General features: G+C 50.5%; 1 protein-coding gene across 1 annotated transcript in view; it reads left to right on the forward strand.

Annotated features, from left to right (window-relative positions):
- Positions 1 to 16,849, forward strand: part of sh3tc2 (SH3 domain and tetratricopeptide repeats 2) — an 18,449-nt gene extending 1,600 nt beyond the window's left edge. The window contains exons 3-23 of the mRNA XM_084469149.1: positions 280 to 423; positions 1,371 to 1,498; positions 1,800 to 1,905; positions 2,067 to 2,210; positions 3,346 to 3,553; positions 3,714 to 3,787; positions 5,234 to 5,429; positions 6,057 to 6,196; positions 6,728 to 6,778; positions 7,014 to 7,357; positions 7,877 to 8,071; positions 8,610 to 9,473; positions 9,983 to 10,203; positions 10,553 to 10,719; positions 11,330 to 11,507; positions 12,708 to 12,858; positions 13,624 to 13,746; positions 14,133 to 14,283; positions 14,706 to 14,905; positions 15,500 to 15,697; positions 15,797 to 16,849. Of these exons, the coding sequence (XP_084325275.1) occupies positions 280 to 423; positions 1,371 to 1,498; positions 1,800 to 1,905; positions 2,067 to 2,210; positions 3,346 to 3,553; positions 3,714 to 3,787; positions 5,234 to 5,429; positions 6,057 to 6,196; positions 6,728 to 6,778; positions 7,014 to 7,357; positions 7,877 to 8,071; positions 8,610 to 9,473; positions 9,983 to 10,203; positions 10,553 to 10,719; positions 11,330 to 11,507; positions 12,708 to 12,858; positions 13,624 to 13,746; positions 14,133 to 14,283; positions 14,706 to 14,905; positions 15,500 to 15,697; positions 15,797 to 16,615 (4,802 nt within the window). The 3' untranslated portion in view covers positions 16,616 to 16,849. The remainder of the gene's footprint in view (positions 1 to 279; positions 424 to 1,370; positions 1,499 to 1,799; positions 1,906 to 2,066; positions 2,211 to 3,345; positions 3,554 to 3,713; positions 3,788 to 5,233; positions 5,430 to 6,056; positions 6,197 to 6,727; positions 6,779 to 7,013; positions 7,358 to 7,876; positions 8,072 to 8,609; positions 9,474 to 9,982; positions 10,204 to 10,552; positions 10,720 to 11,329; positions 11,508 to 12,707; positions 12,859 to 13,623; positions 13,747 to 14,132; positions 14,284 to 14,705; positions 14,906 to 15,499; positions 15,698 to 15,796) is intronic.
- Positions 16,850 to 17,116: the final 267 nt, after the last annotated feature.

The following is a 17,116-nucleotide window of genomic DNA, read 5'->3' on the forward strand; positions in this document are numbered from 1 at the left end:
CACTTCCTCATTGTCAGTCAGAGCCCGGCAAGCCACCAACATCACACACAGCATCACCTCAACCAGAACCACCAACATCACACACAGCATCACCTGAACCAGAACACGTTCTGTTTTGAATACATCCGCTTAGAGCAGCGAACGCTGAGGCGCCATGTTGTGTTTACCCCATAACGGTTTAACAGGATCAGGCTGTGTGCTCCTAGACTGATAGGGAGTCAGACCCTGACCTGGACTTTGTTGAACATCTCTGGAACTCTGTGTTTCCTCCCCTCCCAGGGCCAGCGGAGGGGGGCGGGGGGGAGAGTCCGGGGGGGGACTCGGAGGACGGGGGCTTGGAGCCGGCCAGCTACTGGAAGCGGAAGGAAGCCCTGCTCCGGAGCAGCACTGTGTCACTGGGCGTGGGCGAGAAGTTCTTCTCAGGTAACTGTTTCCAGACTCAAACGGTGGAGGTTCATATACTGACTATTTACTGCTGTTTAGTAAACAGTGTATGTTAGGAGAGGAGCAGCTGGTGAAACTAAATGTAAAAACACACTAGAGAAACAAACTTGTACTAACCTCGGTACAATACAGATTCACTGATACAGAAACGCACAAAAGGAACCGAAACACGGGCGCACAACTAGGAAATTTAACGAGGAACACACATTTAGCTAACGAGTCAAAGGGAACGCCACACGGTTGGTCACAGAGTAGTAAATTGTTTCTTAAGCCAATGTGACACACAGTAAAACAGAACAGCCGCTCCACTAGAGTGACTATGTGACACACAGTAAAACCAGTCAGAACCGCCGCTCCACTACAGTGACTATCCTGGCGCTCCAGCTGGACTCTCTATAATGTATTTGTATGATAGCTGCATGTGAGATGATTATACATCAAGGTTATTCCATACTCAGCAGATCTGCTGCATCCGGTAGTCCAGACCAGGGTTAAGTGCCTTCCTCTTAATAGATAGTAAATCACCACTTAGAGAGAGGGGCCACTCAGGGCCCTAAATGCTCTTTCTCTCCGGGGAGCGACGGTCGAACCTCCGAAATCATCTCCGTGAAACGTGAGCTAGCTAACTAGTGATCTCTGGACCTGTGGACGTTTGTTGTCTCCTTAATAGATGATTGAAGCATTTTGGTTTATTAAAAAAATAAAATTATGTTTACTTTGAACTTGGGAAATGATTAAGCGATGGGAAATGCGATGGGAAATGATTAAGCAAAATGGAGCCATTGTAGATTATAAACCGCCTTTTTCACGAGACATATATCATCCCAAATAACTTCTCTGGATCTTTCAAACCACGTATAAAAAAAAGGGTGAGGGTAATACCAGAGACCTGGTGGAGGGTCGGTGATTCATTCTCTGTCGCTCAGAGATCGAGCTGGTGTTCAGCGGGCGGCGCCGGTCCACGGAGGGCCCCGACTCGTCCCTCCAGGAGGCACTCCGGACCCGACTCCGAGTGGTGGAGAGCAACAGCCAGGACGTCATCCAGCTCTTTAAGGTCGGCTGCTGACACGCTCCCATGGGGGCAAACTGTTGAGTCACATATGAACGAATGCTTTGGTTTTCTCTAAAATGATAATGAAGACCGGAGTAAAAATCTATGCCTACACATTATTGTTTAATCCATTATTCACTATAATGTAATGGCATATGCAATGTTTATCAACTCATTTTGTAAACAAATAAATAAAAATGATCAAAATGTTAGGATAATTTCGTATATATATATATATACATATAAATGCATTCTATGTTCTCAAATATGAAATCTTAAGGTTTGATTTGCTTGGTGTCTTCAGGACTTATCTGCCCGTCTGGTGTCTGTCCACGCTGAGAAAGACACATTTCTGCTAACCTTCAAGACTGTGGAAGAGGTCTGGAAGTTTTCCACCTACCTTGCACTCGGTACGACTGACTGCTCAGAGTCATTTCATGAGAGGTTTAAAAAAACATGTTATACTTGATGTTGTAAATGTAAATATTATGTTTATGATATTAGCACTGTGTGCTGTGTGTGTGCACGCACATCCATTAACGTCTATGGATCTATGTGTGTCTGCCTCCAGGTTACGTAGCACGGTGTCTGGAGAACTTCCTGTTCGACCAGACCTTCTGGCTGGACCCAGAGCTGCTGAGTGATCTGGAGATCAACGTGTCGGTGGATGAGGAGCAACTGGCCACGCTGTACCTCGGCCTGGTGGTCCAAGAAGGTGAGCAGTGGCACCTTCACGCTCAGTGTTGTGATGTTCAGGTGAACCAACCCTAAGCTTCCTTCTCTTGCTCTCTCCAAAATCGAGCTTGACTGCGTCACACATGTTGTGGTAAGGCAATGAGAATCTAATAGTGGGTGGTAAGTAATTCATTGTTACTACTAAGTAATTGTTTGTGGTAAAACATTTCATATTTTCGAGAGTGTAATGCATTTTCATTAGATTTAGATCAGTGGTTTATTGCCAGACGTATGTTTCCAATGCAAATTCTCTGATAAAACAGAGTCATCAAAAATTACTATTGTTTTACATGAATCCAGATTCAGATTCCTGAAATATTCCTTGAAATTAATTAAAGATTGTAATATAATACCATCTTAGATCTAAACCTGCAACAATGAAAAACAAAAAAGCAAAGAAAACAGCATATCCCCAGTCTTATTCCATTTTGCTTCTATCGGGTAAATACTATCTACGATGGCAGATAGTTAATTGTCCCTCTTTCTTGTTACTGACAATTAACAGTAGGTCATGCACATACCACCACATGTCCTCGGTGGCATTCAGCACAGGACACGCTACAATACACCTCCAGTTCTCATTCCTGCTCTGTCAGACCATATCGGTTTACCATGACAAAACCCCAGTGTATTCCCTGGAATTCCTATAATTGGATTATGTTCTAAAGGGATCTGCAGGAATAGACTCCAACCTCTCACTATATACTAGGATTCTGTCCATGTTTATCAAAATGATAACATTTTTTCCACGAGGCAATATTGCTACGCCTCTTTTATTGATTTATATATTTTTTCCTGTATGGACCTTGCATGTTTCTTGTTGGGCAGCAAGGCGTCTGGGGAAAAATATTGGAGTGCATTGCTGGCAAATAGCACTAAGTATTGCATTAACCTAATAGCGGTGAATGAAACATCCATCATTGGCCAGCTGCTGAATAAGCACGCCTGGGCAGGATTTGCTCATACTGCATTTAGGAGCCCTGTGTAAAGAAATCCAATGTGACACGAGCCACTATAGAATAAACAAGTTTTTGTGTTTCATGCTGACTTGCACACATTTGTTTCTTTCTTGTCTGAATCACGTCTTTCCATCTGGGATGTGCGCCCTGAACCAGGCTCCTTCTTCGCCAAGGCCCTGTACCGGAGCAGTGATCAGGACGAGGAGTATGAGGTGGAAGAGGAGCTGTCCTTCCAGAGGAATGACCTGCTGACGGTGAGGGACACGGGGCAGGAGGGCATGTGGGAGGGAACGCTGCTCTCCACCGGGCTCCATGGCCTGGTGCCCGTCAAGTCCATGCAGCCCCTCCCTTACCCCTTCTACCAGTGAGTCTTTGCAGCCAGTTTGCCTTCTCAACACTTTTTCTCCCTGACCTGCATCAAGAATTTGCCGTTTTCTTTAGTTGTTTTGAAAGTACTCTTCAAAAGATGGTGGCTTTTTGTGCCGTAGTCAACCCTTTGTAAATGTTGCTTCCTGTTTGGTCAGGTGGTTCCTGAGGAAGTACCCAGGGATGGCTGGATGCTCGCCAGCTGACAAGGAACACTTTGAATATCCCATTGGTGAGGCTGACCTCCACATATCTACCGCTCACACTGTCATCACACAGGCTGCAACCAACATCTATTTCTATTATGTTAGCCAGTCTTAGTAAGATAGTTCATGGTTTACCAACATAAGTCTTTCCTAATGTGTTGCTTTCAGCGGTTCATCTCCCTCACTCCATTTTATTCAGATTCATAGTTGCAGCAACTTGCAGCCAACCATTTGTCGATTGAGCTGCCCGTCCCGCCCTTTGAGTCGTGTCAAGACCAAGCTGCCCTATCACAGTTCAAGTCCCCAAATCAGGGGCTTCCTCCAGGATATCCTGTACGAAAGTGTCACAAGAAAGACTGAAAATCGAGACACATATTGCAAATTAGATGATAGTACATTTATTCAGATGAGGCTCATTTCCAAAGCAACTTTCAATAAGAGCATTTAGCGACAAAGTTGTAACCCAAAAAGTGCAAGAATCATGCAAATTCATACAATTCCTCAAATCAACAAACTGCTCTTTATAAAACCCAGAGATCATTTTCCATTCATCGGTGAAGATGCAGTCTGATGAGTTTTCAGTCTGCGGCTGTAGTTGGGTTCCAGCAGTCCTGGGGGACTCGTTCCACCATTGCTGAGCCAGGACAGCAAACAATCAAGATGTTGTTGAGCAGCAGCTGGGGTCCCCACGTAGTGAGGGAGTAGCAAGCCCTTTGGCGGTCTTGGACCGTAGTGGACGGGTTTAGTTGCAGGGTTTGACTATGCCCTGGTTGTAGGATCAGCCGGTGCCATTCTCAGCAAGAAAGACAAGTACCAGTGACTCGAATCAGATTCAACAGCAACCAGTTGTCAGCGCAGAGTGCCAAGGAGTGCTGTAGTGTCGGAGCACTTGGGGAGGTTGAATATCAGCTGATGGGCCAGAAGGTTGTTCTGGAAGAGGTATGCAGAGATCTGGGAAAAGACTGCAGGCTCAAGTGTTTTTGAACATTTTTTTGAACAACAAGAGAGACTGGTCCGTACTTCAGATAGCTATTCTTGCTGGGTTCACATGTTCAACATAAGCATAGATAGCAATGTGCTTGTGCAAAAGAATACTGGTGCTTACTGAACCTCCCACGTTAAGACGGGTCCAGGTTTCAACCTCAGGCTCAGGAGGTAGAGCGGGTCGGCTGGTAACCGCAAGGTTGGTGGTTCGATCCCCGGCTCCTCCTAGCTGAGTGTCGTGGTGTCCCTGAGCGAGACGCCTCACCCTAATTGCTCCTGACCCGCTGGCTGTCGCCCTGCGTGGTCGACTCCGCCGTCGGTGTGTGAATGTGTGCATGAATGGGTGAATGTCAGTCAACACTGTAAAGCGCTTTGGATAAAAGCTCTATATAAATGAGGACCATTTAACAGGTGAATAGGTCATGAGACTAATGTGTTTTAACTCTATATTTATGTTGTTGACTAATCCATGAATGGTTAACTTCTAGTGAGCGGTACGTGTGTGGCCGTGGAGGACTGCAGTCCGCTGGGGCGAGACGAGCTCCAGCTGAATCAGGGAGACGTGGTGGAGATCCAGGGCTTGCTGGTCCGAGGCCTGGACATGTTCATCGGCACACAGACATCCACGGGACAAACTGGCTTCGTACGCAAGGCCCACGTCAGGCCTCTGGACATCATCCCGCTGTGAGATACTGCACTTTCACTTTCTAATTCATGGTATTGTTTGACAGCATGGGTCAGATGCACTTTCATTACTTATTCAGTTTGTTCTTTCATTATTGTTATAACATGTGAGTGCACCAATCCCAGCATATATATATATATATATATATATATATATATATATATATATAATAGTATATATATTATAATGTAATGTATATTTATGTTTAAAATGTTTACGGACTGCATTAGCTCGGGAGGTGGAGCAGATGGGCTCCTGCTGTCTTAAGTCCTTGAGTAGGGCACTTAGCTCCCAGAGTGGTCCACTGTCACTATGCACAGGGGACCATTGAATGTCTGAGGGGACGAGGTACCAAGTGGCTCTATCAGCACGCTAACTATGTTGGCAATCCACCTCTAGAAACCGGGGTTTGACTCAAGCTTGTGGTCCTACATGTAATTCCCTCTCTCTTTCAGCCCACTTTCCAGTCTGTCTTCACGACCCATAAAGGCTCAAAAAGTCCCAGTTCGTCATCTGGTATCTTGTGTCCGTGCGTGCTTCAGGGAGGTTAGGCCGGGTAAGACAGGGCCGTGAAGTGGGCGAGCAGATGTGACAATGCCTGCTTTGTCTTTCCTTTCTCCTCACAGAGACGGACAATTGGTCTTTCTGACGGAGGAGGAGAGGGCGGATCTGGCCCAGGTTAACCCCTGCAGCTCTGAGCCCAGCGACCCCGGCAGCCTGCTGGAGAGCCTGTTCTCCTCCGACATCAGCTCTGTGTACAGGCTAGGTAAAAGATGTCTGTGTGTGTGTGTGTGTGTGTGTGTGTGTGCCTGTGTGTGTGTGTGTGTGTGTATGTGTGTGAGAATGGTTAAGTTCCGAACAAAACTGAAAGCCAAATATGTCCACAAGATAGGGCTGAGGTTTAGTTTCACGTTGAGCTGATCCTCAAGATCCCAAGCGACTCATAAGCAAATCTGAGCGCAATCAAAATACTCTGAGAAAAAATGCAGCTCAGCAGAACCTAGATTGCAAAGGAAACCCGATACCAGTCAAAGATGGCTGTAGGAATACTTGGTTTACCTTTATGGACTCAAATGTCACAACAAAGTGTTTTAACATACAACAATAGTGCAGTGTAAAGGTACCAAGTGGTTTGGCAGATGGTGCTTGGGGGTGTTTTGTAATTCAATGAATTAGTAAATTAATGCAGTCTGCAGAGTGCTGTAACATTGTATGTGGATCAAAGCGTTTCCATCTCTACTAAACGTTTTACTTGGTCCTTCCTTTTGTCCTTCTTCTTTCTTGTCCTACTCCCCAGACAGATTGGATGATTGTGACTTCATGTACATTAGGAACCGACCCAAACAAGGTACCATGACATAACTTGTTGTTCTTGTTGTTTAGAGTCAATTTGTTTTCGCGTTCATAATGTTCTCGGTTCTTTTGTTTAATATAGTGCTGACAAACCCATTACTGTCTGTGTCTCTCTTTCTCCCTCTCCCCCCCCTTCTCCCTCCCTGTCGCACCCTCTGCCCTCCACCTGGTCCCTGTCTCTCTGTCTCACCCTCTCTCCCCCCCCCCTCCCCCCTCTGCCCTCCCCTCAGACCACAAAGCCCTCGCCAGCGCCCGCCAGAGCCTCGTCTCGGAGCGGAGCGCCGGCACGCCGTCCTCCCAGCACCTCCGCTCCACCTTCTCCCTGCCCTCCCCGCGGGCGCCCGTCTCCCCCTTGTCCCGCTCCCCGCGCCCGGCGTCCTACCACCCCGCCTTCGTCTCCCTGCGGCCCGCCCCCGCCGCCCAGCCGCTGTCCTTCGCCCCCGAGGACACCTTCAGGGAGCTGGACGAGTTCCAGGAGGACCCCGCCCTCTACCTGGAGGACTACAGCTGGGAGGGCGAGGAGGCCGAGCTCAGCGACCCCACCCTCGACCTGCTGGACCACCATGAGTTCCAGGTACGGCCGGCCGCCAGGCTGGGGGCCAACGGCGTCAGAAGAACGCACACACACTGCAAAGTGGATTCATAAAGAGCGTTTTTGTCCAGCGGAAAAGGGATGATGTTTAGTAGCCTGGCGGCGGCGGTGTTCTGCAGCACTGCTGACTCACAGCACGGCCCCGAGGGGAGGTGAACAGCACACTGACTGTGCTGGCTTCCCTGTGAGTCCACGTGCGTTTAGTCATCGGATGCTCTGGTATCCAAAGACATGAATGTCAGCGTGCATAGCAGAACATCGACCCTCAGGAGGGTGGAATGTTTCAGGGTCACGTCGAAGCACAACGACACATGTAACACACAATATATAAACGACTGCATCATGATCAGTGCCTTCATTTATATGATGAATCAATTTGTGGTTTGATTCACTTGATCTGGTTAAGTGTTTGATAAGCTGTCCTTTACGCTGATCGGTTGGCGGGGGAATTGAATCATTTTGTTAACGAGTTCCTCCGTGCGTCCCCCGTCCGCCGGGCAGGAGGACTTGGCGCCGCTGTACGACCTGCAGCACTCCTTCCTGGAGACGACCTTCAGCGGGAGGAGTGAGGAGGAGCTGCTGGGCCTCCTGGAGAGCGTCCGCGAGGCGGCCAAGCGGAGCGGGAGGCACTGGGCCCACCGCAGGGCCTGCTTCCTCCTGGGGCGGCTCTGTGCCAGGAGGAACAGATACTCCCAGGTCGGTGCTGACGGAGGACCTCCTGTGAGGAAGGACAGGCCGCAGGAAGTTGCTTTCTTTGCATGTGTGCGGCTATGGCTGTACCTACAGTAACGTATCCTATAGGAACGTGTATATTTTGAAATGCCATTTGATCAACGCTTTTATCCAATCGTACAATAGTGTGAGTGTGTATGTTGGTAGCATCAGTGGCCTCGGAGGGAATATCAATCCCATCCCTGGCAGTGTTACACTCGACCAATTGAGCTAGCTATGATGATCAACCATAATGGCTCCATTACGCTCAGCTCTCAGGTATCATACGGTGCATTGTGACCGTGCTGTCGTTACGTGTTCATGTGCCCTCTCTCTTTTGAATTTCAATGTAACCCCAGCAATGTTCACGCCGTGCTCTACCAACTGAGTCAAACAGGACCAGAGTTCCTGCATACCAATGCTCTTCCATATAAAGAAGTGGAATGTTTCTCATTGAGAGCTCAGGGGCACCCAGTAGTAGCAGAGGTCATCTCTTTCTTACGACTGAATACCTTCTGTGCAGGCGCGCGTCTACTACGAGGAGGCCCTGAGCGTCGGCGTGGACGGCTTTGCCGACACGCCGCTCCTCAACGCTCTCTACATCAACCTCTCCGCCGTGTACCTGAAGCAGCGCATGACCGACAAGCTGCCCCAGACCCTGGAGAAGGCCTGCGCCGTGCTCCTGTGCTCCCCCGGCCACGCCTTCTCCTCCCTGGACGAGGTGGAGCTGCTCAACCTGCTGCTGCGGAGGTCTGTGGTGCAGGGCGACAAACACCTGGAGGCCCGCGTCTGCTACCTGGCCTCCAGCCTCTTCCTGCGGCTGCACAAGACGGACGACGCGCTGCCCTTCATCGAGCGCCTGCAGTTCCTCATGCTGACGCTGTCGGACGCCGAGGGCCGGCCCGCCGTCGCGCCCCTGGACCTGAACTGGCTGCTCAGCCAGCTCTACCACCGCAAGTACATGCCCTTCCTGGCGCTGGCCGCGCTGAGCCTGGACTCCAGGCAGGACCACTCGCTCCCGGACGCCTTCCGCAGGGTGGACCTCTTCGTCAGGAACTCGGGCCGCCTGAACCCCCGCTGGCGGGAGGGCACGGCCCTGCTGCCCGCCCACATCGTGGTCTACCTCCAGCAGGCGCTGGCGGTGGCCGAGCAGGGGCAGGACTGGAGGACCCAGAGGGACCTGTGTCTGGGGCTGGCGTCCGTCTACCAGCAGCACGGCGTGCTGGAGAAGGCGGTGGGCTGCTCGCAGCGGGCCGTGGAGACGGGGGGCTGCATCAACGAAGAGGAGGGCTTCCAGGCGTCGGTGCAGCTGGGCTGGCTGCTGGTGTTGACGGGCCAGACGGACCGCGCTCTGGACACTCTGCAGCCGCTGCTCGCATCGCTACAGGTGAACTCACACAAACTAACGACCTGTTTGTTCACGTTTCATTCATCGGCCGATCGTTGTGCTTGTTATGCTACTGCTGCCGAGGATAGTGTCAAGTAAATCTAATTTACTTGAGAGTAGTAAATAGTAAAGCTACTACTAATACTAAGGCCCTGTCCCAATACCTCCCCTAACCCTAGATCTTTGCCCTAACCCTATATTTTGTGTCCCATTACTGTAGGGAGCAAGGGGGAGTGCTAATTTGCCCTTATAATCAACCCTCAAAACGTAGTGAGGTCCGATGTAGGCTTAAAACGAAGTGGAAGATTTACTGTTGAGGGCACTCCAAACCAAGTGGAGGTTTTAAGGGGGGAGGAATGGGACAGGGCCTTATAATACTAGTAATGATAGTCTTACTAATGAAACAATAAAAATCATGACAAATAAATTGACGCAATAATTCTATAAACGATAGTATTCAGCCTCGTCATCATCCTCAAGTGGACATTGTGAATGATGGGCGTTTCCAGGGCACCGACAGCCCCACGCAGAGAGGGGTCATCCACAACCTGCTGGCCCTGTGCCTCCGGCGCCAGGCCGGGCTCCCGGAGGCCGGCCGCCACCTCCACGCCGCCCTGGCCATCGCTCGGGAGAGCGGGAACGAGAGGAACCAGGCCCTGGCGCTGGCCAACCTGGGCTGCCTGGCCACCGACAGCGGGGCCTCCTGTCTGGCCGAGCGCTACCTGATCAGGTCCTCACCGCTGCTCTGCTCTGGGACTTGGCATTGAATAGTTGTTGTTAACTAACAAACTATGGCTGATTTTATTTCTATATTTTGTGTATTGTATAATAACTTTTTTTTATAATGCTGGTATGGTTTGCCAAGATGAAAAATCAAATTGTCTTTTAAAATTGTATCTCTTTCTAATTGTTATTTTGTATTTATGCTGTGACACACACATTTCCTAGGATGGATTAATTGCATTTTATCTCATTATTTCATCTTCATCTCATATAAATGTTTTTTTCATTATCATGGCTGATGATAATTTCACCCATACCCGTTTAGCTTTGGGACCATGACACGTGTTTTTTTGCAGATCCTTGCGTCTATTCTGGGATCTGGCGGAGAGCCCATCAGAGGAGGAGCATGTGCAAACGTACATGTGGTTGGGGCGGAGCTACAAGGACACTGGGAGGAGTCGAGACGCCAGGGCCTGTTATGAACTGGGGCTGCTGATCGCCTTACACGCCAAAAACCTGCATGGTGAGTTGCAGGGCTTACTTTCCATTAGTGACGCAGAATGATTTTCCCCATCCTTTGTTCGTGGGAACATTCTTGAGAAGTGATGTAAGGTAACCCCATTTAGATCATTGCTTGTACTGAAAGGTTCAGGGTTCGAATCCAAATCAAAGAGCTAAGTGCAAAATACCAACCTGCTTATTCATTATACAGTGTAAAATAGTCTGTTTTATTATATAAGTGCAACATACAGTATATAAAGTAAAAGTCGCGGCGCGGACGGGGCACTACTGGGTGGGATTGGCCCACACCAACATGGGCGCTGAGGCCAAGGACAAGAAAGTCTTCTATGAAGATCAATAGCAAGGCACGTGTGTGTGTGTGTGTGTGTGTGTGTGTGTGTATGTGTTTCATTGTATATCAATGTTTTATCAAATCCTTTTGAGGCGGTTTCGGTGATATGATCAGTTGAATCTTCTTCACACCCTGATCACATGACCGGAAGTTCAACCTCACTTTCTTAACCGTCCCGACTATCAGTTGGTCCCAGTTGAGTGACAGTTGACCTGTCCCTGTCCTGTCTCTGCGCTAGGCCAGATGGTGGTTGTGAATCCCTGTCCTGTCTCTGCGATAGGCCAGATGGTGGTTGCCAAGGTGCTGAGCCGTCTGTACGCCGACCTGCTGCTGTACGGCCAGAGCATCGTCTACTACGAGCACTGTGTGTCCGTGTCCCGGCAGCTGAAGGACAAGCGTCTGGAGGGGGAATACCTGGAGATCCTGAGCAGCCTCTACCTCTCACTGAACACAGAGAAGTGAGTCTCCCCCCCTCCCTCTCTCTTCCCCTCTCCTCACTCTCTCTCCCCCCTCCCTCTCTCTTCCCCTCTCCTCCCTCTCTCTCTCTCTCTCTCTCTCTCACTCTCTCTCCTCCCCTCCCTCTCTCTTCCCCTCTCCTCCCTCTCTCTCTCTCTCTCACTCTCTCTCACTCTCTCTCTCCCCCCTCTCTCGCTCACCCCCCTTTCCCCAACTCTCTCTCTCTCACTTACTTTCTCTCACTCTCTCTCCCCTCCTCCCTCTCTCTCTCTCTCTCCCCCCTTTCCCCAACTCTCTCTCTCTCTCTCTCACTCTCACTCACTCTCTCCCCCCTCCTGCCTCTCTCTATTTCCTGCACACCCAAGCTCAAGAGAGCGTTACAAACGTTAGTTTGGGCTCCTCACACTGTTCACACCTTAGTGATCGTCACGACATGCATTTTTTCTCATTTGTAGGCGGATGTTATGCTGCTAAAACCAGAGTTTCCCCAACCGTTAAAAGCCCTATTGCCTTTGGTCGATTATTTATTTCACTGAGGTCTGCCCCAACAAGCTCAATGACTCACCAATGTTTGTGTTGTGTCGTAGTAAAAGTTACACAACTGCCATGCGTCCATGTGATACAATCTAATCTTTAACAGCTGTGCTGTGGGTCACGCTTATCTGCTATCTCTATATCCCTCGTTCTCCTTTGGTCCATTATCGTTGTCTAACATTCTCGGTTATTTACTGTTATGGTCGTGTGGCTGTTTAATCCCGGGCAGCGCTCCAACAGTCTTTTTTACGCTACAAGGAACGTTCCTAACTCCTGTTTGAAATGAGCTGGAAGTCTCTTAGTGTCCAGCTCTCACCACGGCAGCCGTGGTGAAGTGGGATCTGTGAGCCTACTCTGCCCACAACCACTTTTGCTCTATAGACAATGTTCATAGAACTGTCAGAATAGGACAAACACTGGTGTCCATCAGAACCTCCACTGTGAAAGCGTCTTTTGTGTTAGATTTACTTTGTCGATACACAGTCTCCACGTTGGTAAAACGCTTTGTAAGTTGCCAGGGAGAGACGTTTTCCTGTTAAGCCATGTGAGGGATGGTCACAGTACTGACTCATTTGGTTGTGTTGCAGATGTAAAAATTTGCGACGATGCCGCCCCGTACACATTTAATCTGTCACTCACGTGACTGGGGTGTGTGTTGTGTGGCGCAGGTCGTCTCGTAAATCTCTAGACTACACCAAGCAGAGCCTGAGGATCTCCATCGACCTCGGCAAGAGAGAGGAGGAGTCTGAGACCTGGCTCCAGGTGGGCCGCATCTACTACCTCATCCACGAGGACGAGCTGGCCGACATGTACCTCCAGGTGAGAGAGAAGATACCCATCGAATTAATCATTAAGTTCGGCACGACGCAAGGGGCGACATCTAGTGGTGGACTTAGGAACAGCTGGAAGAACTGTGACGAAGAAAAATGTTTTTTTTTGGGGAGTATGGAAGACAAGTTAGTCTACCTCCAGGTGAGAGAGAAAACAATAGCAAAAAGGTATTTTTAAGTAGTTCACGACCTAATGGTGTTGAGTGTAGTGAAGGAATACCAGGAGGAAATGACTAGAACCCGGTTGTAGGTGGGGGTGATGGGGGCATGTTTGAGAAAGGAAGTTAATAACCTGGAGCAAAAAACGCCCTGGTGAAGGAAACATGGGGCTACAAATAGATTTAGTTGGCGGGTAAAGCAGTGCATCAAGATAAGTCTTGAAGTTAATGAGGTATACACAAGGAGAGGCAGTAAACATGCTTTGGCTGCAGCCACCAGTCCTTTGAGTTCCTTGTGTGAACTGTGTTTACAGCCAACAGCACTGATAAAAAACATCTTAACTCAATAGCCTTCACTGCTCAACAAGGCAGGGACGTATCACATGCTCCGCATTCTGCCAGTGACCCAGTTCCATTGCTTTCATCACTTTAAACCAAATTACACCAAAAAAAAACCAAACTCAATTCCGGGAACACAGCATTGTGATCAAACCATTACACTAATCTGTCCTATAACGGCCTCTTGATGTCTAACCCTGATTGACCGCCGCTATTTCACCAATCACCATGATGCTAATCCTGTTTCACCCACACAGGCTGCGGTGAAGACAGCGCTGAGGATGAATGACCCTCGCTTTGCCATGAGTATCTATGAAGAGGCGGGGGACGTGTTCTTCAAGGGCCAGCGGGGCCGCATGGCCTCCCTGCCCTTCTTCAGGGTGAGGCGATGCTGGACTGTCGTCTTGTTCATGTTGCCTCTAGTGATGCACACTTGATCTCACTATAGTGACACTAACATGGAGCTGTCTCTTGTTAAGAATACTGAACATTTCAGGTCAGTTAATAATATAAATATTGGCAGAGAATTGCTTCCCGCGGCTCTTTTTTAGGATTTGAATATACAATTGAATTACATTTATGGACTGTCAGCTCATGGACAGCAACTGACTTTGCTTGCTTCTATCTGCCAAGCTTTTCTGTAATAATCCAATATTTACTTACTAATTATTTATTTATTTAAAATAACTAGAATAATTCATGTTCATTCTTCAGTCATTTTTTTTTAAATCCATTTCTGAGTCGTCCTTTCTGAATGACTCCGCAGGACGGCAGCCTTCCGTTCGCCCGCAGCATCCGAGACGTTCACTCCGAGTTCCGCCTGCTGAGTAAGCTGACAGAGCTGCTGATGACCCAAGGCGACCAGGAGGAGGCGCTGCAGTACGCCACGCTGGCCGTTCAGATCGCCAACAAAACAGGTCCGTGCCGACATCTGTACCAACATCACCAGTCACACGACTCTTACATAAAGGTTAAATAAGAACGTAATGAAATAATGAAATAAACCCTAATCTGTGGGGCTCTCTACCACAACCACATTAGTTTTCTCCTTGTCTCCTTAATTGTCCTTGTTTCCATCAAAAGCTACTGTGTTTGCTCCTGAATCTCTGCAGATTCTTAATGTAGTGTGATCTTTAAGACATTAGCCAGACTCTCCATTGTGCACCATGGTTGTGGTCTTTTTGTGTTACCATAGCTATGTCTCATATTAAATAATTAATATAGATCTAAATCTGTACCTGCTCCAACGTGACTTTGGATCCCAGCCACAACACGAGATTACACCCGTTTTAGCGTCTTCCTGCCCCCGTGACCCTGGGTTCATCCTGTTCCTCCCCAGGGGTGAGTGTGAACGAGCGGACGGCCTACCACCGCCTGGCCACCGTGTACTACCGCCTGCAGCAGTACGAGCTGGCCGAGAACTACTACCTCAAGTCCCTGTCGCTGTGCCCCTCCCCGGAGGTGCTGCACCCGGTCCAGGCCCGCTACTTCACCAGGGTGTACACGCGCCTGGGCGACCTCACGCTGCACCACCTCAAGGTACGCCCCACCTCACACTGCACCACCTCAAGGTACACCCCCCAGAGGGGGCACCTTCACACGGGTAAACTCGACCCGCGCCCGTAGCCGGCTCTGAGGTCACCGAGGTCCAGACCTCGCTCGTTTTTCTAGAGATAAAAATAAAATGAGAAGCTAAATACAACTGCATACCAAATCAGAGGTTGAGAACTCCTCCGAGGTGAGTTAATGCTGAATTCACTTCTTACTTTGTGTCCGCCGTGTGTGACTTCTGTTGGTGAGTGAGCCGAGCACAACCACCCCCCCCCAACAAAACTGAACCCCCGCAACTGAAACCACAACCCTGACCCTAACCTGACCAGTGACCTGACCAGTGACCAGTGACCTGACCAGTGACCAGTGACCTGACCAGTGACCTGACCAGTGACCAGTGACCTGACCAGTGACCTGACCTGTGAACTGGGCTGCAGAATGAGAGTGTGATCAATCATCACAGTGGTGCCAATACCGTTATCACGAGCCACGGTGCATCGGGGTCAAATCGATGAAGCACGGCCCTGAGTCGTCCTACTGTCCTCACCCTGTCCCCCTCCTCTCCCCGCCTCCCCTCCCCAGGACGCCTTCGACGCGATGGGCTACTTCCACCTGGCGCTGGCCGCCGCCCTGGAGGACCCGGCCCGGCCCCGGGCGCTCTACGTGGTCTACATGAAGCTGGCCGAGATCCACGCCCACCACCTGCCGGACCCCCCGCTGAGCCAGACCTACAGAGACAGAGCCCACAGCCTGAGACGGCTGCTGGCCGCAGAGGAGCCCCCCCGGGGTGGGAGGGAGGGAGGGACCCCCGATGGGGGGGAGGAGGAGCGGGGCGGGGCCCCCGATGGGGGGGAGGAGGAGCAGGGCGGGGCCCCCGATGGGGGGGAGGAGGAGCAGGGAGGGACGGGGGAACCCGCCGGTGTCGCCCGTCAAAGCGTCGGTTGTCGTGCGGCGGAGAACCAGGAGACAGAGCGCGGCGGCGAGGACGAGGACACGGAGGACGACTCGGTGAGGACTCACACGGAGACGGAGTGGGCCGACTGTGTGACCGGAGAGGAGGAGGAGGAGGAGGAGGAGGAGGAGGAGGAGAGGAGGAGGAGGAGGAGGAGGGAGGGTCTCTGTGAGAGTCGCAGTGTGTGCCGCGCCCTCCTCCTCCGCCAGTCGGCCTCTGACAGCACACACACCGAGTCCTTCGCCACGGCCAGGGAGCACGTCACGGACCCCCAGGCCGACCCGGACCCCACGGACGACGGCCGGGAGATGAGCAGCAACACACAGGACCCGCCGGACCCCCAGAGCGGCAGCGAGCCCACCCCCCACAGCGATGCGGACACCGGGAATATCAGCCACGGAGCGTCGGGGGAAATCGATTCCATACCGGTCGACGTTCCGGCCTTCACCGAAACCCCGGAGGGATCCGGAACGGGCCGGCACGCGGACGACGCAGGAAGTGGCTGGGAGCGCGACGACGCGGATGTTTGCCATCGAGTGGCCGACGGGGCCGTCAGTGGGATTCTAAACGGTGGTAGTGGTGGGGGGGTTGGGGACAGGCCGTCTAACATTGACCACAAACACAGTTTGAACAACGGCAGTCGCCAGGCCAGCAATGCACCCGCTGGCCTCCGCCCTGCGGAGACTGTGAGCGGGCCGCTGGACGACGTGAAGCAACACATGGACTCAGACCACGGGTACACATAGCCTGGAGGGAGGGGCGCGGTCAACGCTTTCTGCCTGGTTCCTACGCGGTCGATTAACAGAAAACTGTTTGTGATGTGTCTGTTTGTAATGATCCGAAACATTTGCACTTGTAGAAAGACAAACGATATTATGTATGCTTGTGTAAATGTAGAACTTTCCGAGATTCCTTTATATCCACCCGGCCGTTGAAGAAAGCATAAGCCTGTTGTATGTTTTTTGTAAATACATTTTTCAACTCAGTAAAAAAATGCCTTAAGGTATGAATGACATCACTCCGCATCAAGCTGTGTTTCTACTGTGTAAATAAAGACCAGACAATGTTGTCCCGAGGACAGCCGGTAGGGGGCAGCAGAGTGCAGCTGCTGACGCGGACACTACGGTTACTACGTTCACTGGCAACAAGTGAATGAGAAACTCAGGGACGAGGCGAGCGGGGATTTCAGCATATTTGGCATACAGTGGCGTTGACTTCATATTGGAACTCAAACAAAAAAAACATTT

The sequence above is a fragment of the Micromesistius poutassou genome (assembly GCF_964030765.1).
Source record: "Micromesistius poutassou genome assembly, chromosome: 6".
In the NCBI taxonomy this organism is placed as follows: domain Eukaryota; kingdom Metazoa; phylum Chordata; class Actinopteri; order Gadiformes; family Gadidae; genus Micromesistius; species Micromesistius poutassou.